This window comes from Tamandua tetradactyla, chromosome 6, assembly GCF_023851605.1.
Source record: "Tamandua tetradactyla isolate mTamTet1 chromosome 6, mTamTet1.pri, whole genome shotgun sequence".
Taxonomy (NCBI): Eukaryota; Metazoa; Chordata; class Mammalia; order Pilosa; family Myrmecophagidae; genus Tamandua; species Tamandua tetradactyla.
The window spans coordinates 84,353,522-84,372,753 of record NC_135332.1 but is presented as its reverse complement, the minus strand read 5'-3'; the positions used below and the strand labels follow the sequence as shown (position 1 = coordinate 84,372,753).

At 36.8% G+C, this 19,232-nt stretch overlaps 1 protein-coding gene across 3 annotated transcripts in view; it reads right to left on the bottom strand.

Moving 5' to 3' along the window:
* Nucleotides 1-2,078: 2,078 nt before the first annotated feature.
* Nucleotides 2,079-19,232, bottom strand: part of GML (glycosylphosphatidylinositol anchored molecule like) — a 60,051-nt gene continuing 42,897 nt past the window's right edge. For all 3 annotated transcript variants that reach the window (XM_077166634.1, XM_077166635.1, XM_077166636.1), the window contains exon 4: nucleotides 2,079-2,532. In XM_077166634.1, coding sequence (XP_077022749.1) covers nucleotides 2,240-2,532 — 293 coding nt within the window. In that variant the 3' untranslated portion in view covers nucleotides 2,079-2,239. The remainder of the gene's footprint in view (nucleotides 2,533-19,232) is intronic.

The window sequence follows — 19,232 nt, the reverse complement described above, 5'->3', positions numbered from 1 at the left end:
CATTGTCCAATGGGCTCATGAACAACGTGGTCATGTTGGTAGGGATGAAGGTTATGTATGGGCTCAGCAACATGGACTTCCACTCACCAAAGCTGACTTGGCTACAACCACTGCTGAGTGCCCAATCTGCCAGCAGCAGAGACCCACACTCAGCCCCCGATATGGCACCACTCCCTGAGGTGACCAGCCAGCTACATGGTGGCAGGTTGATTACATTGGACCACTCTCTTCATGGAAGGGGCAGTGATTTGTTTTAACTGGAATAGACACATACTACAGATATGGATTTGCTTTCCCTGCACACAATGCTTCTGCCAAAACTACCATCCGTGGGCTTACAGAATGCCTTTTCCATCGTCATGGTATTCCACATAGCATTGCTTCTGATCAAGGAATACACTTCACAGCAAATGAAGTGCGGGAATGGGCACATGCTCACGGAATTCTCTGGTTTTACCATGTTCTTCATCATCCAGAAGCAGCTGGATTGATAGAACGGTGGAATGGCCTTTTGAAAACTCAATTATGGTGCCAACTAGGTGGCAATACCTTGAAGGGCTGGGGTAATGTTCTCCAGGAAGCTGTATATGCTCTGAATCAGCGTCCGCTGTAAAGTGCTGTTTCTCCCATAGCCAGGATCCATGGGTCCAGGAAGCAAGGGGTGGAAATGGGTATGGTACCACCCCTAGTGATCCACTAGGAAAATTTTTGCTTCCTGTCCCTACGACCCTAAGCTCTGCTGGTCTACAAGTTTTAGTTCCAAAAGGAGGAGTGCTTCCACCAGGAGAAACAGCAATGATTCCATTAAACTGGAATCTAAAACTGCCACTTTGGTCTACTCATGCCCCTGGATCAACAAGCCAAGAAGGGGATCACATTATTGTCTGGGTGATTGACCCTGACTATCAGGGGGAAATAGGACTGCAACTACACAATGGAGGTAAAGAACAGTTTTCTTGGAATATAGGAGATTCCCTAGGGCATCTTTTAATACTACCATGCCCTGTGATTAAAATCAATGGAAAACTGCAACAGCCCAATCCAGGCAGGACTACCAATAGGTCTAAAACTTCAGGAATGAAGGTTTGGGTCACCCCACCAAGCAAAGAACCATGGCCAGCTGAAGTGCTTACTGACAGTAAAGGGAACATGGAATGGGTAGTGGAAGAAGGTAGTGATAAATATGAACTACGACCACATGATCAGTTACAGAAATGAGGAATGCAACGCTGTTTTGTTCCTGCTATACTATTTAAGTTGTAAGATATCAAGTTTAAGGATGAATATTACCCAAGGACTTGCACCCTATTCTGGAGAGAGTTAATGTGTTTCCAGTTATATGCAGGACAGTTGAGTATTGTTAGATGAAAGAAAAAAGGTGTGTTGTAATGTTTTTTATTTAGAAATTAGCTATGGTTAAGGTGATGTGTATGGCTGCCACGTTGACAAGGGTGGACTGTCATGGTCAGGCTCATGTGTCAACTTGGCCAAGTGGTGGTACCTGTTTGTCTGGTTGGGCAAGTGCTGGCCTGTCTGTTGCAATGAGGACATTTCATAGAATTAAATCATGATCACGTCAGCTGCATCCACAGCTGATTCCATTTGTAATCAGCCAAGGGGAGTGTCTTCTGCAATGAGTGATGCTCAATCTAATCACTGGAAGCCTTTTAAGGAGGATTCAGAAGAGACAGCCTCTCTTCCCTGCTTCGACTGGCGAACCTCTCCTGTGAAGTTAGTCAAGAACCTCCATCGTAATCATCAGCCTTCACAGCCTTCCCTGCAGATTTTGGACTCTGCATTCCCATGGTCACATGAGACACATGTGTAAATTTTATATTTGCAAGTGTTCCCTGTTGATTTTGTTTCTTTAGAGAACCCTAACTAATACAACATGCAATGTCTTTATACTAAAGTGGCAGGGTTTTGCTGGCATTCTTGGAAGATAAACATTTAACCCAGGATCTCTAAAGATACTAAAACCACAAAGTTATCAATCTGAGTCAGCAGGATGGCTTAGAAGAGCAGAGTCCTCCATAGGTGCCAGAGGTTGTGCAGAGTACTCATGACAATTTCCCCAAACAATGATTTTATTTACTTTTCTCTTAAAATAAACTATAGATGGGCAACTTTCCAAGGCAGGGGGGCTGGGGATCATTGTCTCTGGTTCACAAGATAGCAACAGAGAATGAACTTTCTCTGGGGATGGGGGAAGATTACCAGACCCTACAAGGGCAGGTTCTCATGTCAGTGTATTGCTGACTATGATAGAGGCAAAAGTCAGGAAAAATGCTGCCTCTCCACGCACAGTTCCTTCTTGTAGCTCCTCTTCAATTGGAGAATCAAGTATGATGTCTCTCTCAATATTAGTAGGTCCTCCAGCATTGCAACGCATGCCTGAACAACAGCGAACAAAATAGAAAGCATTTGGTTCAGGGGCTTGTTTTGGTGTTGGAGGTGGCTGTTCAGCTTGATATACAAACGTGCAGTTGAATGTGCAATTCTTGTAAATGAGTAGTTCACGAGAGTTCAAACCTATAAAAGATTTAGAGATGAAAATCATTGATTTCTGGGTTTCTGCTTGTAAATATCAAAGCACCTAAACCTCATATTCAAGCATACCTAGTTCCATGCTCACATTTTACATCCCCAAATGTTATAAAGTCACCTAGAATTCTTTCCTGAGAGTAAATGTCGAAGCCCAGTAGAGGGTGTGATTGCTCCAAGAACAAGTTATTGCAGAGAGTTTTCTATCCATGCTGCCATCCTTATCTCCTTATCTTCAAGGGGGAAGGGGTTCTGCTTAACATACACTGGACACATTTTCATGAAGTATACAAATGCATGTAACCAGCAACCAGCTCAAGGAACAGAATAGGATGAAAGCCCCCCAATATTCATTTCCTTCCTCTTCAGATATTGTTAGGCCCGGAGAGCAGGACCCCTTCCCCCAGAATGTAATCTACCCCTCGCAAATTACTTCCGAAAGCCTTTCTAACCTGTGCCAGCCCAGTGTTTCCTTCACCCTCCATCACCCTCTTGTGATAACCTCCCATCACTCATCCTCCATTCTGGCAAATTCATTCTTGTGTAAACTCCCCTTAAATACTGTCCTCCCTCTGACATTTAAAACCCTGCATGCCTAAGGCAGCATTTAAATTTTAAACTTTGCCAATAGAAAGCTGCCAACTACTAACTTAGCCCCCTATTTCTGAAAACTAGCCAATAGAGACCTGCCTAACCCTTGTCCCCCAACTCCCTAACCCTAAGCCTTAAAAATTCTATCCCCTGCCACCTAGGGGCAGCCATTTCTCTCTCTCTCATGAAACGCTGCCCAGGTAGCTCTGTTTCTCCCTGAAATAAAGCCTTTGCCTGAACACCTTTGTCCTGCCTCGTTCCTGGTGAGTTTGCTGCTTGCTTTTCAGATATAGCACATAGCAAAAGGTAACAACTGTGTGGATTTTTAAGGTCATGAATTAATTTTACCATTAATCATCTATTAAGTATGATTTTACTTTTTTGCTCTACTTTGTATTTTTGATACACACTCAAATGTTTACATATTGTTATAAATTATTTATTCTCATAGTTGTACACTATTCCATTGATGAATATAGTACAATTTATTGTTGATGAAGATTAGGATTGCTTCTGGCTTTTATCAGCTACAAATAGTGCTTCTATGAATGTTGTACTTTTCCTGAGGTGAGTTTTTAAATTAGCTATATGCCTAGGATCTAAATGCTGAGTGACTGACATCCATCAGTTCAGCTTTAGGCACATGTAGCAAGTCAATTTTCTAAACTGGTTGTACCTCTTTATACTCACAATCTTTATGTATAAGGTTCTAAATGTTTTGCAATTTGGCCAACAGGTAGTATTTTCTTCATTCCATGATTAGCATTCTTTGTTGTGGTATCATATTATGGTTTTAAATTGCATTTTTCCTAAGAAAAATTACATTGAACAACACTTCATATTTGTATTAGCTTTTTGGAAGTCCTTTTCTGACACATGCCTTCAAGATGTGTGACCACTGTTGTACAAGGTGATTTGCTTGATTTCATTGATTTGTAGGAAGAATTTCATTTTATGTTCAGAATACGGGTCCTTAGCAGATATAGGTTTGAAAGATTTCTGCCGCATCTGTGGCTTATCTGTGTCACCTTAGAATCAGAAATTGTCAATTTTAATGTAATCCACTGTAACCTTTTATTTCTTTTCTGAATAGCATGATTTTGTTAAATTTTAAAAAATCTTTCTTTAACCAAAGGACAAAGACATTTCTGTCTACATTTTCCTCTGAAAACATTACTGGTTTAGTACATAAATTCAGATTCACAAACAAGTTGATACAATGTCCTATGTAGTGTAGTATAATCATTTTGCATGACATTCTAACATATATACCAATAGTTAATGCAACAAGCGTTTTCCCACTGCGCTGCAGGGTTTTTGTTAGAAACCAAGTAACTGGATATAAGTGATTCTTTCTGAACTCTTCTATTCACTTCTTGTTCTCTCCTGATACCAACACCACGCTCTCACTTGAAACTATTGTAAATGGCCTGAAGACTTCACAGCACAGGTTCTCCAGCTCTTGCATATTCTTTCCTAAGATTGCCTTGGCTCACCCTGGGCCTTTATATTCCATAAACATTTGGAACCAACTTGTCAATATACATACACATATGGGACACACACATGCATACTGCTAAGATTCTGACGGGAATGTTTTGAATCATTCATTAATGTCACAAGAACAGATGTCTCTAGTGCATCTCACATTCCATAAGAATAGTGGAATCCTTCCATTTGTCTAGTGTTTAATTTCAATGCCAGTTTTCCATTGTCAGTGTTGTAAACTTTCACAGGTTTAGATTTATTCTCAGCTATTAATCATTGTAGTGCTTTTAAAATGGCATTGTTTTGTAAATTTCACTTTCAGTTTTTTGTTGTTGCTGATGCATACATATACAATTGACTTTCTCTTTTACCACTGATTTTTTTGGTGGGTAGGGGGAGGGTGCATGATCTGGGAATCAAACCCGGGTCTTCCACATGGAAGGGGAGCATTCTGCCACTGAACTACCCATGCACCTCCATTAATTTTGCATACTGATCTTCTATGCAGGACCCTTACTAAATTCACTTATTAATTCTGAATGTTTGTTAATCTTTAGTGAATAGTGGCTGTTAGTTTTTTCCCTTCCAAATACATGCATTTGACATCTCCCTCATGTTTTATCTAAGACCTGCTAGCCACGGTACCCCAAGGACTGTGGCCACCAGGGCCAAAACACTACAGACTGCTGTAAACATTGATGTGCAAATGTCCTGTTTGGAGAAAGCATGGCCTTGAGGATGCTTTAATTTTGAAATTTCTAGCCTCTGAGACCCTGAAACAACAGATGTTGTTGTTTCAGTCAACCCATTGTGTCATTTTTATTCATAGCAGTCCTGGCAAGAAAAAAAGACAGGTGGTATTAACATCTTAACAATATCACATCTCTGAATCCATGAACAGGAGATTTCCCTCCATTTATTTAGGTCTTCTTTCATTTCTTTCAGCAATATTTTGTATTTTTTGGTTTATAGATCTTTAACCTCTTTAGTTAAAATTACTCCTGGAAAATGACAAGTGCTGGAGAGAATATGGAGAAAGAGGCACACATCCACTGCTGATAGGAATGTAAAATGATTCAACCACTCTGGAAGGCAGTTTGGTGGTTCCCCAGGAAGCTAAGTAAAGAACTGCCATATGATTCAGTAATACCATTGCTAGGTATCTATTCAGAGGACATGAAGGCAAGGACACAAATGGACATTTGCATATCAATGTTTATAGCAGTATTATTTATGATTGCCAAGAGATGGAAACAGCCCAAATGTCCATCAACAGATGACTGGCTAAACAAGCAGTGGTATATACATGCAATGGAATATTACACAGCTGTAAGACAGAATAAAGTCATGAGACATGTAACAATGTGGATGGACCTTGAGGACATTATGCTGGGTGACATTAGCCAGAAACAAAAGGACAAATACTGTATGGTCTCACTGATATGAACTAACATTAATGAATGAAATTAAAAAATGTTTTTACATGAAGAACAAAGGAATGTCAATACTGCAGGATGTTGAAAACAGATGGTCATTCATATTTTAAAACTTCAACTTCTGCATGAGACTAAAACAAGAAATGTTTATTTGGTACAGAATTTATATTTTGACTTGTGCATTTCCTAATTTAACTTATATGGACAATTTAATTGAACACCATAAATACATGGAACGTTGACTAGGGCATGAGATTTTGTAAGTTTGTCCAGGTTAGAGTGATGCCCTGATAAATCCCAGAGTGATTTGAACAGTGAATAAAGAAGTATTTGTAAGGTCCCCTTGGGGGAATGGGGAGAAAGAGGGAAAATTCAACTTCCCCATTGGGAGAATTCCTGATATTCTCACAAGGAGTGCGGACAACCAAATCAATAGGCCGAGCCCTCGATCTTGGGGTTTGTTCTTATGAAGCTTATCCCCACAAAGGATAGGCCAAGCTTACTTAAAATTAGGCCTAAGAGTCACCCTCAGAGAACCTCTTTTGTTGCTCAGAGGTGGCTGGTAGGTCTCAGAAAGAAAATTGTAAGAGCAAAAGAAACTCTAGATGCAGAGCTCCCTCGGCCCCTTCCTCAACATCCTTGGCCAGTCCAAGGATCCAGATATAAACCTATTAGAAGCTCCCATCCAATCAGGAAACAACACACCACCTAGTGGGGAGCCTCCCCTCCTGGTATCACTGTCCCTTTGAAACATGGCTCCCAGAACAAGGAGCCCAGGCCATTTTCTCTTTTTTCTTGCTGGCTCCCCAGGCAGGAGCCAATTTCAGACTCCTACCTGCTTTCTCCCCTTCGCTCTCCCACCTACTTCCTCCCTGCTTTATCCTTTCAATAAATCTGTTAATCTTTGACTCACTATCTTGTGTGGAATCCTTAACGACTCTGTGCCTGACATTTGGTGCCAAAACCTGGGGATGGAGATTAGACCGAGATTTGAGCTTTCCAGCCTCTCAGGGCTATGGGAACAGCCTCCCAGTCACTTGGTTCCCTGAACCGCATGACTGCTATGATTTCCATGTGATTGAGTTCACAGGCTCAGACCATCTTAACACAACACCAGCTCACATCCATGGCAATCAAACACAACTAATTCAGCCCTAGGTAAGTGACGTCTTTCTGCCCAGATCCTCCCCTTGAGAGTTTTGTGTCCCATGGATGGCCACTCCATGGTGTTTTGGCCTGCTTTAACACGGCACCCCAGCCAGCTCCCAAAGTGTTTTTATTGCCCTGAAAAATCTGAGTGCTAAGTCAAAACCCTCCAACTCAAGGGTGTTTTCCTATGCAGCAATTCAAGCTTGGGGTGTGCCCTGAGTGAAAGACTGCACGCACTTCCCTGGTCCTCAATGACAAACCAGGGATGCCTGCTTTGTTGTTGTGACAGAATCATGGACAGAACCATAACCTCCAAGGGAGGTGGTAACCATAAGCCTCCAAGGGAGCAATAACTCATAAGCCTCCCACAAGCAAACCTCTGTAAGCCTTCCCCAATACCCTTTAAAACAACAAAAACACTGGCTGGAAAACTGTACTTTTAATTGGCAAATCTTCACTGAACTTAAAAATTTTATGCTGCATAATGGTAAATGGTCTGAAATTCCCTATACCCTAGCCCTCTGGGCCCTTAAATCCCACCCTTCTCTGTGTCACTTTGTTATGTCAGACCAAAATACTCCTTCTCCACAAAAAGCTTTCTCCCCTGCAGAGGCTATTAACCCCCTCAACAATTCTCTTTAACCCCGAGAAGTCTTTCATAAAACACCTTCTAAGCCTTCTACCCCGCCCCCTATGGAGATGTATCTCAGTCACTTCCCCTTCTTCAATCCTGCTAACCATCCCCCTGAAGAAGCCTAACAAATTATTGGCTAATTATTAAATTAATGTGATAAGTATTTTATGTCTATTAATTGTTAATGTATTCAGTGTGTGTTCTATACAGGATTTGAAGCCCTGACCTAAATTTGTCTGTTAACTATACTCCTAAAAGATAAGTAATCTAGCAATAATTAATATTTAATAAAGTTAAGTAAACTTGTTTTAATGCTAGCCGGTGCGTTACCTGGATATAGTGAAAATTAATGTCTGTTTTAAGCCATTAATGCCTATTTATTTGCTAGTGAGTTCAGTCTAATTATTAATTGGTTTGTTCCTGTGTTTGTGTTAATCAAATATTCATAACTGGTTACTAATTACAAAAATTCATTTAAAGGGAAAACTTTAAACTGCATATAAAATTATAAACAATTTGGTTATAAGTCTATAAAAGATTTTATTTCTGCAACATAATCTGGCCTCACTATGATTTAAAATAAAAATACTACTATTATAGTTACAGTGAAAAATATTACAGTTAAGAGCGTTCTGCAAAAAGTAAAAATGGAATAAAATAACATTTACTCTTTTATTTGTTCCTTTCAAGAATATTTCTTTTTAAAGTAATTTTATATTTATGTCTGTATGCATTTTCAATATATAGTCTCATACCTCTGGATAATAAAAGCAAATTAATAATAAAATAAAATAAAAAATTCTTGGTTCCATGGCCCTTACCTAAAACTTTCAAACCCAAGAGGCCTGGTGTCTTTCTGTCTGTGCAACCAATTAAAAAGTTTTCCTAAATTTAAAGTTGGAACAAATTTAATAAGCTCAGTATAGTTCCCAAAACTTAATAGTCAATATGCTTTAAAAATTCTTCATAATTTTAAATATTATAAAAATAATAAGAGGAATTAAATAATAAATCTTTAAATTAAACAAATGTAGTTTTGTTCTGTTTAAATGTGTTCTTAAGTTTAAATCAGCTTACTAATAAATAAACTAGTGTTGTGGGTATATTCTCAGAATTCCTCTTGGAGTAACCTAACAGATGGCATGGACTGCGCAGTGTGCCTGGTAATGATAAAACTTGTATAAAATATAATAAAATTTAAAATATGCCAATACTTCAAGGCATTGCATTTTAATATTTCAAGTGTACATTAACTAAAGCATTTTAAATATTTGGCATTGTTCTTACAAATTTAATTTTAATGGTAATTGTATGTGGTGAAATATTTTCTTAAAGTAGCTTGAGTGTGCAGAATATAAAGGATGTGTTTTTATTCAAAGAAAAAATAGAGAAGTTTTGTCCTAGGATAAAATGAATGGTTGTTGCAGAGTAAGGAGAATGTAGGACAAAGCCTGAATGGCTGTAGTCAGTTGCAGAAGGTTGGTGGAAAAGAAGGCTATGGTCAGGGCCAAGGAAGATTTAATGGGTCCATATGCTGATACAAGACTAACATTTAGTTTTTTCTCTTTTAAACTAACAGTTTTCTTGGACTGTTGGCCTGTTTTAATAAAAAGTTATAAAAGTCTTTTCTAAGTAATCAGTATAAAAAGCAGAGAGTCTGTGTCTTATCAAAATTTATCAAAAATTTTTCTTGTACTTTATGTTAACTTTATCATGTCCTTGGCTGTGTAAAGAAATGAATCATCTCATTGTTTACAAAGGCTCAAGGGTGGGTCACGATGGCTTAGCAGGCCGAGTTCTTTTCTACCATGCCATAGACCCAGGTTCGATTCTTGGTGCCTGACCATGCATAAAATAAAAATAAATAAATACATAAAAAGTTTATTAAAAAGGCTGTTTTTTTCCTCAGCTTTAGTTAAGGTAAAAAACCAAATATTGTTTCAAATCTAATAGCTTTTAACCTTTTGCTTTCTAAAAGTCAAAATCTAAAAAGTATCTTTTTATTCCAAACAATTGCACACAATTTATTGTTTAATTTTATAAAAATAAAATATTAAAAATCAAATTAATTTAATAGGTTTTAGGTTGCATAAAAATGTTTTAAAAATGTTATAGAAATTAAGACATTTTCTAATCTTCTGTCAGTAATTAATCTTTTTACATAATATTAAACAACAGTATAATAATTTGTTTAACCAAATCTTCTCAGTTTTGCTTACAAAAATAAAATAACAAAACAGCATCAAAAACACCCTGTAGCCCAGTGAATCAATAATTTCCTTCTCCAAAAACAAAAGGCAATAATCAACTAGCAAAATTAAAAGCAGTGCCAACACTGGTGCACAAAAAGGAAGAGAATATCATCTATTCACTAATTCATGGGCAATAAGTTAACTATTTAAATGCCTATCTGAAAACAGAATAATTTAAAAAGACATAAAACTGAATTATTAAAAAAGTTATAAAAAATAAACACGGGAAATTGTTCCAATATACTAATGTATCTGTTACTGCTATTAAAAAATATACAGGTTCAAAAGTTTTATAAATTTACTATCAAATTTATTTCTAATTTTATACAGTCTAAATAAATAATAACTATAAGTAAAATAAATATAGAAAGTAACCCACAGCTAATATCATCCTCAATGGGGAAAAATTGAAAACTTTCCCCCTAAGATCAGGAACAAGACAAGGATGTCCACTATCACCACTATTATACAACATTGTGTTGGAGGTTCTAGCCAGAACAATTAGACAAGAAAAAGAAATACAAGGCATCAAAATTGGAAAGGAAGAAGTAAAACTATCACTGTTTGCAGACAATATGATACTATACGTCGAAAACCCAGAAAAATCCACAACAAAACTACTAGAGCTAATAAATGAGTACAGCAAAGTAGCAGGTTACAAGATCAACATTCAAAAATCTGTATCATTTCTATACACTAGTAATGAACAAGCTGAGGGGGAAATCAAGAAACGAATCCCATTTACAATCGCAACTAAAAGAATAAAATACCTAGGAATAAATTTAACCAAAGAGACAAAAAACCTATATAAAGAAAACTACAAAAAACTGTTAAAAGAAATCACAGAAGACCTAAATAGATGGAAGGGCATACCGTGTTCATGGATTGGAAGACTAAATATAGTTAAGATGTCAATCCTACCTAAATTGATCTACAGATTCAATGCAATACCAATCAAAATCCCAACAACTTATTTTTCAGAATTAGAAAAACCAATAAGCAAATTTATCTGGAAGGGCAGGGTGCCCCGAATTGCTAAAAACATCTTGAGGGAAAAAAACGAAGATGGAGGTCTCGTGCTGCCAGACTTTAAGGCATATTATGACGCCACAGTGGTCAAAACAGCATGGTATTGGCATAAAGATAGATATATCGACCAATGGAATCGAATAGAGTGCTCAGATATAGACCCTCTCATCTACGGACATTTGATCTTTGATAAGGCAGTCAAGCCAACTCACCTTGGACAGAATAGTCTCTTCAATAAATGGTGCCTAAAGAATTGGATATCCATATGCAAAAGAATGAAAGAAGACCCATATCTCACACCCTATACAAAAGTTAACTCAAAATGGATCAAAGATCTAAAGATTAGGTCTAAGACCATAAAACAGTTAGAGGAAAATGTAGGGAGATATCTTATGAAACTTACAATTGGAGGCGGTTTTATGGACCTTAACCTAAAGCAAGAGCACTGAAGAAGGAAATAAATAAATGGGAGCTCCTCAAAATTAAACACTTTTGTGTATCAAAGAACTTCATCAAGAAAGTAGAAAGACAGCCTACACAATGGGAGATAATATTTGGAAATGACATATCAGATAAAGGTCTAGTATCCAGAATTTATAAAGAGATTGTTCAACTCAACAACAAAAAGACAGCCAACCCAATTACAAAATGGGAAAAAGACTTGAACAGACACCTACCAGAAGAGGAAATACAAATGGCCAAAAGGCACATGAAGAGATGCTCAATGTCCCTGGCCATTAGAGAAATGCAAATCAAAACCACAATGAGATATCATCTCACACCCACCAGAATAGCCATTATCAACAAAACAGAAAATGACAAGTGCTGGAGAGGATGCGGAGAAAGAGGCACACTTATCCACTGTTGGTGGGAATGTCAAATGGTGCAACCACTGTGGAAGGCAGTTTGGCGGTTCCTCAAAAAGCTGAATATAGAATTGCCATACGACCCAGAAATACCATTGCTGGGTATCTACTCAAAGGACTTAAGGGCAAAGACACAAACGGACATTTGCACACCAATGTTTATAGCAGCGTTATTTACAATTGCAAAGAGATGGAAACAGCCAAAATCTCCATCAACAGAAGAATGGCTAAACAAACTGTTGTATATACATACGATGGAATATTATGCAGCTTTAAGACAGGATAAACTTATTAAGCATGTAATAACATGGATGGACGTAGAGAACATTATGCTGAGTGAGTCCAGCCAAAAACTAAAGGACAAATACTGTATGGTCCCACTGATGTGAACGGACATTCGAGAATAAACTTGGAATATGTCATTGGTAACAGAGTCCAGCAGGAGTTAGAAACAGGGTAAGATAATGGGTAATTGGAGCTGAAGGGACACAGACTGTGCAACAGGACTAGATACAAAAACTCAAAAATGGACAGCACAATAATACCTAATTGTAAAGTAATCATGTTAAAACACTGAATGAAGCTGCATCTGAGCTATAGGTTTTTTGTTTGTTTGTTTGTTTGTTTGTTTTTTACTATTATTATTACTTTTATTTCTTTTCTCTATATTAACATTCTATATCTTTTTCTGTTGTGTTGCTAGTCCTTCTAAACCGATGCAAATGTACTAAGAAACGATGATCATGCATCTATGTGATGATGTTAAGAATTACTGATTGCATATGTAGAATGGTATGATTTCTAAATGTTGGGTTAATTTCTTTTTTTCCGTTAATTAATTTAAAAAAATAAATAATAAATAAATAAATATAGAAAGTAATAAAAAAATTGAAAAAATAAAAATAAATTGTTTGTTATAATCATTGTAAACTACAAGCCCTAAATAAATAAAAGAGGTAAATTTTATTTTTTATAGTATAAGTTCTAAATAATTGTAAAAAATTAAATTAAAAAGTTTATAAAAAAATTTATCTGTCATAATCAATGCTAACCACAATTTAATAGGTCTGTTTATCATATATTTCAGAAAAAAGGAAAACTTTTGTGTTAAACTGAATATTCATACAAACTAAAGTTAAGTTTTCTTTCTGTTCTGTTAGCATAAATTGTTAGTATGCTCTTAAATGTAAAATATTTTAAAAAAGCAATTTTTCTTAATCATCCAAATACTATGTCTAAAATATTTTACATCAGAGTAATATCCTTAGTAATGTTTATGTTGGCATTATCCTTTATTTCAAAAGACAAGTCTTCTCACTGTTGGGAAAAACTGTTACAAATAATTTGTTCTTTCACCTTTTATAAGTAAGGTGCTAAAATACATCAATCTATTGCATAAAAAATGTTTGGGAAGTATTACAACATTTAAAGGGATTCTCTATATTGTTAATAATTAAATTTAAATAAAATATTCATATATTTGAATATTGTATAAATTCCTAAAAATTTAACAGTATTCTCACTTTGGTATTATATCCTGTACTAATCTATATAATGTTAAGCAATAGTATAATGTTGTTAGTCATAGTTTTAATTATTCTAAAAAGGCTACAAATAAAAAAAACAGCCAAATTGTCAGTTGCACTCCTCTGTTCTAATACAGCTAGTGGAGCACAGCAGGGCCTCTGCTATAATTTATTAACATGAAACAGATGTCTAGTAATTTGTTTCTAAAAATAACTTCATTATAAAGATTAAAGCTTATATTATAAACTTTGTTATCTTTAAATTATAAGGTGCTTTTCCTCTTTATATAGCCTAATAGCTCCCTGAAACTTTGTGTCTCTATAACACCTAAAACTCAAATTTAATTCTGCAGCTCTAAAAATTAACAAAATCCACACAGCAATAGTTAAAAAACTACAACAAATCAAACTCCAATTGAAATGTAATCAAACTGATCTAGTTAAAACTAAAGTAAATAAAAATACAAGGTAAAAAAATAACATTATCTGTATTTTAAAGCATTAACTTTTGTATAAAATAAAAGAAAAATGTTTATTTTCTCCAAAATTTACACTAATTTAATTAGTCTAGTTAGTTAAACAAACTAATTCAGCTTTATTTAATATAAATCCTAAAACAAGAAACAAAATCTTAATGTTGTGTACATGTTAATATTATGCAATAATGCATTTCAGAGTACTTTGGGCAAAAAATTTTTTAAATGTTTGCAAAGTCTCCTGAAGAACTAGGGAAGCTAAAAGTATTAAGCTTCCCCACCTGGAAAATTCCTAACATTTTTCTTAAGCAAAAGGGGCTCCCAATTTAACAACCCAAGGCCTCAATTTTGAGGCTTGCCTGTATTAAAATTATTTTTATTATAGTAAACTGCATCTACTTAAAATTAGTGCTTGAGAGTCATCTCCAGAAAATCTCTCTGTTGCTCAAATGTGGTCTCTCTCTAAGCCAAAATCTAAGCTTCCCCCAACGTAGGACATAATTTCCAAGGCTGTAAGCCTGGCACTGGCAGCATAAAGCAACCACTGGCTGGGGCATCTCAGGACACAACTGGCCCTGACACTGTGAGACAAGAATAAACCTGGCCCTGACATGGATGAGCTAACCAAAAGGGGGAAAAATAGTTTCAATGGTGGAGAAATTTCAAATAGAGTTGAGAGATTATTCTGGAAGTTACTCTTATGGAAGCTTCAGCCAAATATTACAAACTACCACAATATGGCAACCCCCAACCAAAAGTGTTCCTAAAACCTATCCTATACACTATAAAACTTACTTATTAAATTTATTTTTCAAAAACTTAAAACCTCCAGATTGTTCCAATGCCAAAAAAACCCTCTGAAACCTAAAGATGCTAAACTCTCCAAAATAACAACTAGTTACATCTTTCATCTCTTTACCTTTCTCTCAAATTTTCTTTCATTCTTCTCCATCCCTTTACAAGCTACTCTGCTCCCCCTCATTGGACCCTTAATTATCCTCCTATTAATTTTCCTCCTAGACCCCTGCCTCTTAAAATATCTGTCTAGTTTATTCACAGGTTAATAGCAGCTGTAATCAACCAGCAAAATGCTGAAAACCTACTTCTGCTACAGTTCCTTTCGCAGCAAAAACATCACTATCAGTCAGTTCCAACAGAGACTACCCAAAAAAACACAACTACACCCTGCTTGGCTCAAAGCAATTTTTCCCCCAACTACACCCTTTTGTCCACAGGAAGTAGCCAATGAAAGGACACAATGCACCTATTCCTTAAAACATTGCTCCGAGCTAAGCTAAGGCACTAACCCAACACCAGCTTCATTCAAAAAAAAAAAAAAGAAAAAAAGCAAGAATGTTAGGTCTCAGAAAGAAAATTCTAAGAGCAAAAGGAACTCTTGATGCAGAGCACCCCTCAGCCTCCTCCTCAGAGTCCTTGGCAGGTCCAAGCATCCAGATTATCAATCTGTTACAAGCCCCCATTCAATCAGGAAACAACACACCACCTAGTGGGCAGCCTCCCCTTCTGGTGTCACTGTCCCTTTAAACACAGCTCCCAGAACAAGATGCCCAAGCCATTTTTTCTTTCTTCCTGTTGGCTCTCCAGGTGGGAGCCAATTTCAGGCTCTTACATGCTTTCTCCCTTTCACTCTCCCACCTGCTTCCTTCCTGCTTTATCCCTTCCATAAATCTGTTAATCTTTGATTTGCTGTCTTGTGTGGAATCTTTAATGACCCTGTCCCTGACAGTGGCCTCTCTCTCTCTCATCCAACATGGCATGTGAACTCACTGCCCTCCCCCTCTCTACATGGGACATGACCCCCAGGGGTGTAAACCTCCCTGGCAATGTGGGACAGAAATCCTAGATTGAGCTGGGACTCAGCATCAAGGGATGCAGAAAACCTTCTCTACTGAAAGGGGGAAGAGAGAAATGAGGCAAAATTAAGTGTCAGTGGCTGAGAAATTTCAAACAGAGTCAAGAGGTTATCCTGGAAGTTATTCGTATGCATTACATAGATATCCCTTTTCAGTTTATGGTGTATTTGAGTGGCTAAAGCAAAGTACCTGGAACTGTAGAGATGTTCTCCAGTGGCCTTGTTTCTTGAAGATAATTGTATAAAGATATAACATTAAAATGTGACTATGTGATTGTGAAACCCTTGTGTCTGATGTTCCCTTTATCTAGGGTATGGACAGATGCATAAAAAATATGAATATAAATAAACAAATAATGGGGGAACAAAGGTTAAAATACATTGGGTAGATGGAAATACTAGTGGTCAATGAGAGGGAGGGGTAAGGGGTATGATATGAATGAGCATTTTCTTTTTTCTTTTTCTTTCTTTTTCTGGAGTGATGCAAATGTTCTAAAAAATGATCATGGTGATGAATATACTACTATGTGATGATCTTGTGAACCAGTGATTGTACACCATGTATGGAATGTTTGTAGGTTAAGAATGTTTGTAGTTTGTATGTTGTTTTGTCAAAAAAATATTTTAAAATATAATTTAAAAATTTTTAAATATTAAAAAATTACTCCTGAATTTTTGGTCTTTTAAAAGCTGTGATGGTCAGGTTCATGTTCAACTTAGCCAAGTGATGGTGCCCAGTTGTCTGGTCAGGCGAGCGCTCATCTCTCTGTTGCTGTAAGGACATTTCATGGACTTAAATCATGACCATGTTGGCTGCATCCACAGCTGACTGCTCAGCTAAGGGGAATGTCTTCTGCAATGAGCAAAGCTTTCAAGGACGGTTCAAAAGAGACAATCACTCTTCTTGCTTCAGCCAGCCAGCCTCTCTTGAGAGTTCATTGAGGACCTTCATTGGAGCTGCCAGCTCGCGGCTGGCCCTGCAGATCTTAGATGTTACATCCCCACAGTTGCATGAGACACTTTTATAAATTTTATATTTACAGATATCTCCTGCTGCTCCTGTTTCTCTAGCGAACCCTAGTGTATATGGATGCCTCCGTAAACAGAACTGTTTTCTTGATTTCCCTTTCAGATTGTTCATTGTAGAGAAACACAACTGAATTTTCCATGGTGATAATGTACCCTGCCACTGAACAGACATCACTGATTAATTCTAAGACATTTCCTGTGGAGTCTTTGGGATTTTCTATATACAGGATCATGTCAACTGTGACTATAGTAGATGAACCTCTATGCAGAAATTGGATAACAAGAGTGCATGGGTCCGCTGACTTTCTTTGTAAATAAAATTTTGGTGGACCAAATCCCTACTCTATGTTTACTTCTTGTCCAAGATAGCTTTTGACATACAATATCAAAGTTAAGTCATATCTGGACTTCACAGAAAAGTTTGCCAACAACCGCTGTATAGCTGTAAATAGTTTTGTCTGATTGCCTTAGTATCCTACAGCTATGAGAAGTGTGTTGACTCCTATTATGATTGTGGCTTTGACTACATTTCCTAAGTCCTGTCAATTTTTGTCTTGATAGATAATCATCCTATGTACTTGGTGTCTAGGGTTTAGATTTTTAACATTATTTTTACACATAGTGGTTTTACCCCTTTATTAGCATAAAATGTTGTCCTTCATATCTGTAATGATTGTGCTTTAATGTCTACTTTCCCTGACTATGGCCATAAGAGCTTGTCTTTGCATTATTCAAACAGCATAGAATTTTCCATACATTATTGTCAAGATGTCTGTGTTCTTCTTTTAAGACATATCTCTAGGAAAAAGCATATATAATTTGTTTATCCTACTGTAAAGTCCTAGGCTCCTCTTGTTGTCCTTTTTTATATTAATGTTATTAATGCTATACTAATCTTTTTTCACTTCTTTTTAATTAATCATTATATTTTGATATTTTGAGAGCATTGTGTATGGAAATATATTTGTGAAAAATAATACAGAGAGATCCTATATATCCTTAATCCAGTTTCTCCTGATGGTAACATCTCACAAAACTGTAGTAAATAGCACAACCACGATACTGAAAACTGAAAACAATGAAAACGATACTAAAACTGAAAACAATGAAAATTCACAATTGGTCACCACATGTTTCCCTCCAATTACTACCCTCACCTCTTTCACACCCTTTGCACCCTCCCTGACCCACAGCATAACTACTTTATTCTCCATTTCTATAAGCTCATCATTTGTGGAATGCTATAAATATGGAATCACATAGTATGTAACCTTTTGGGATTGGCTTTTTTCATTCAGCATAATTTCAAGGAACTTCCTGCAAGTTGTTAAGTGTATCAGCAATGTTTTCCTTTTTTATTGATGAGTAGAATTTCATTGTATGGAGGCTATGGTATTTAACCTTTCACTTACTGAGGGCATCTGTGTTGAGACCAGTATTGGGGTATTACAAATAGAGCTGCTATAAATATCCATAAAAAGGTTTTTGCATGAACATATATTTTCTTCCCCTTGGGAAAAATATTCAAATATGCAAATTCAGGGTTGGAGGGTAGTTGGATGTATAGTTTTACAAGAAATGGCCACTTGGTTTTCCAAAGTGTCTCAACCATCCCATTCCCAGCAGCATGGATAAGTGATCCAGGTTCTCTGCATCTTGCCAAATTTGATATTGTCACCACGCTTTTATTTTAGCCACTTGAGTATGTGTGTGGTGGTATCTCACTGTGCTTTTAATTTTCATTTCCCTAATGGCTACTGTTGGGGATTGAGTCTTATCCCCCCAAAAAGGGCATGTTTGCATCCCAACCACTAGTTGTGTGGATATGAACCTATTTGTAAATAGGACCTTTGAAGATCTTGAAGGTGGGCCTTAGCAAATATGGCTGAACATCTTATAAGCAAAGGAAATTTGAATCAGAAGAGGAAACCACAGGGAGCAGCCAAAAGGTGGAAGTCTATAGAACCCAGAAGAGAAAGTAGAAGATAATGCCAGGTGCAATGCCATGTGATGAAAAAGTCAGGAACCCAAGGACCACATGCACCCAGCCCCAGAGCACCACAGTCTTTGGGAAGAAAGCACTGCCTTACTGACACTGATTTTGGACTTCTAACCTGAAAGCTATGAGCCAATAAACTCTCCTTGTTTAGGCAACCCATTGTATAGTTGTTGTTTTAGCAGCTGGGAAACTAAGATAGCTACAAATGCTGAAAAATTTTCATATGCTTATAGGCCATCTGTATGTCCTCTTCAGTGAAATTTCTCTTCATATCCTTTATCCATTTTCTACAGTGATTAGGTGATACTGTGTTTACTGTGGAAATGGGAGTTTTTTTGCA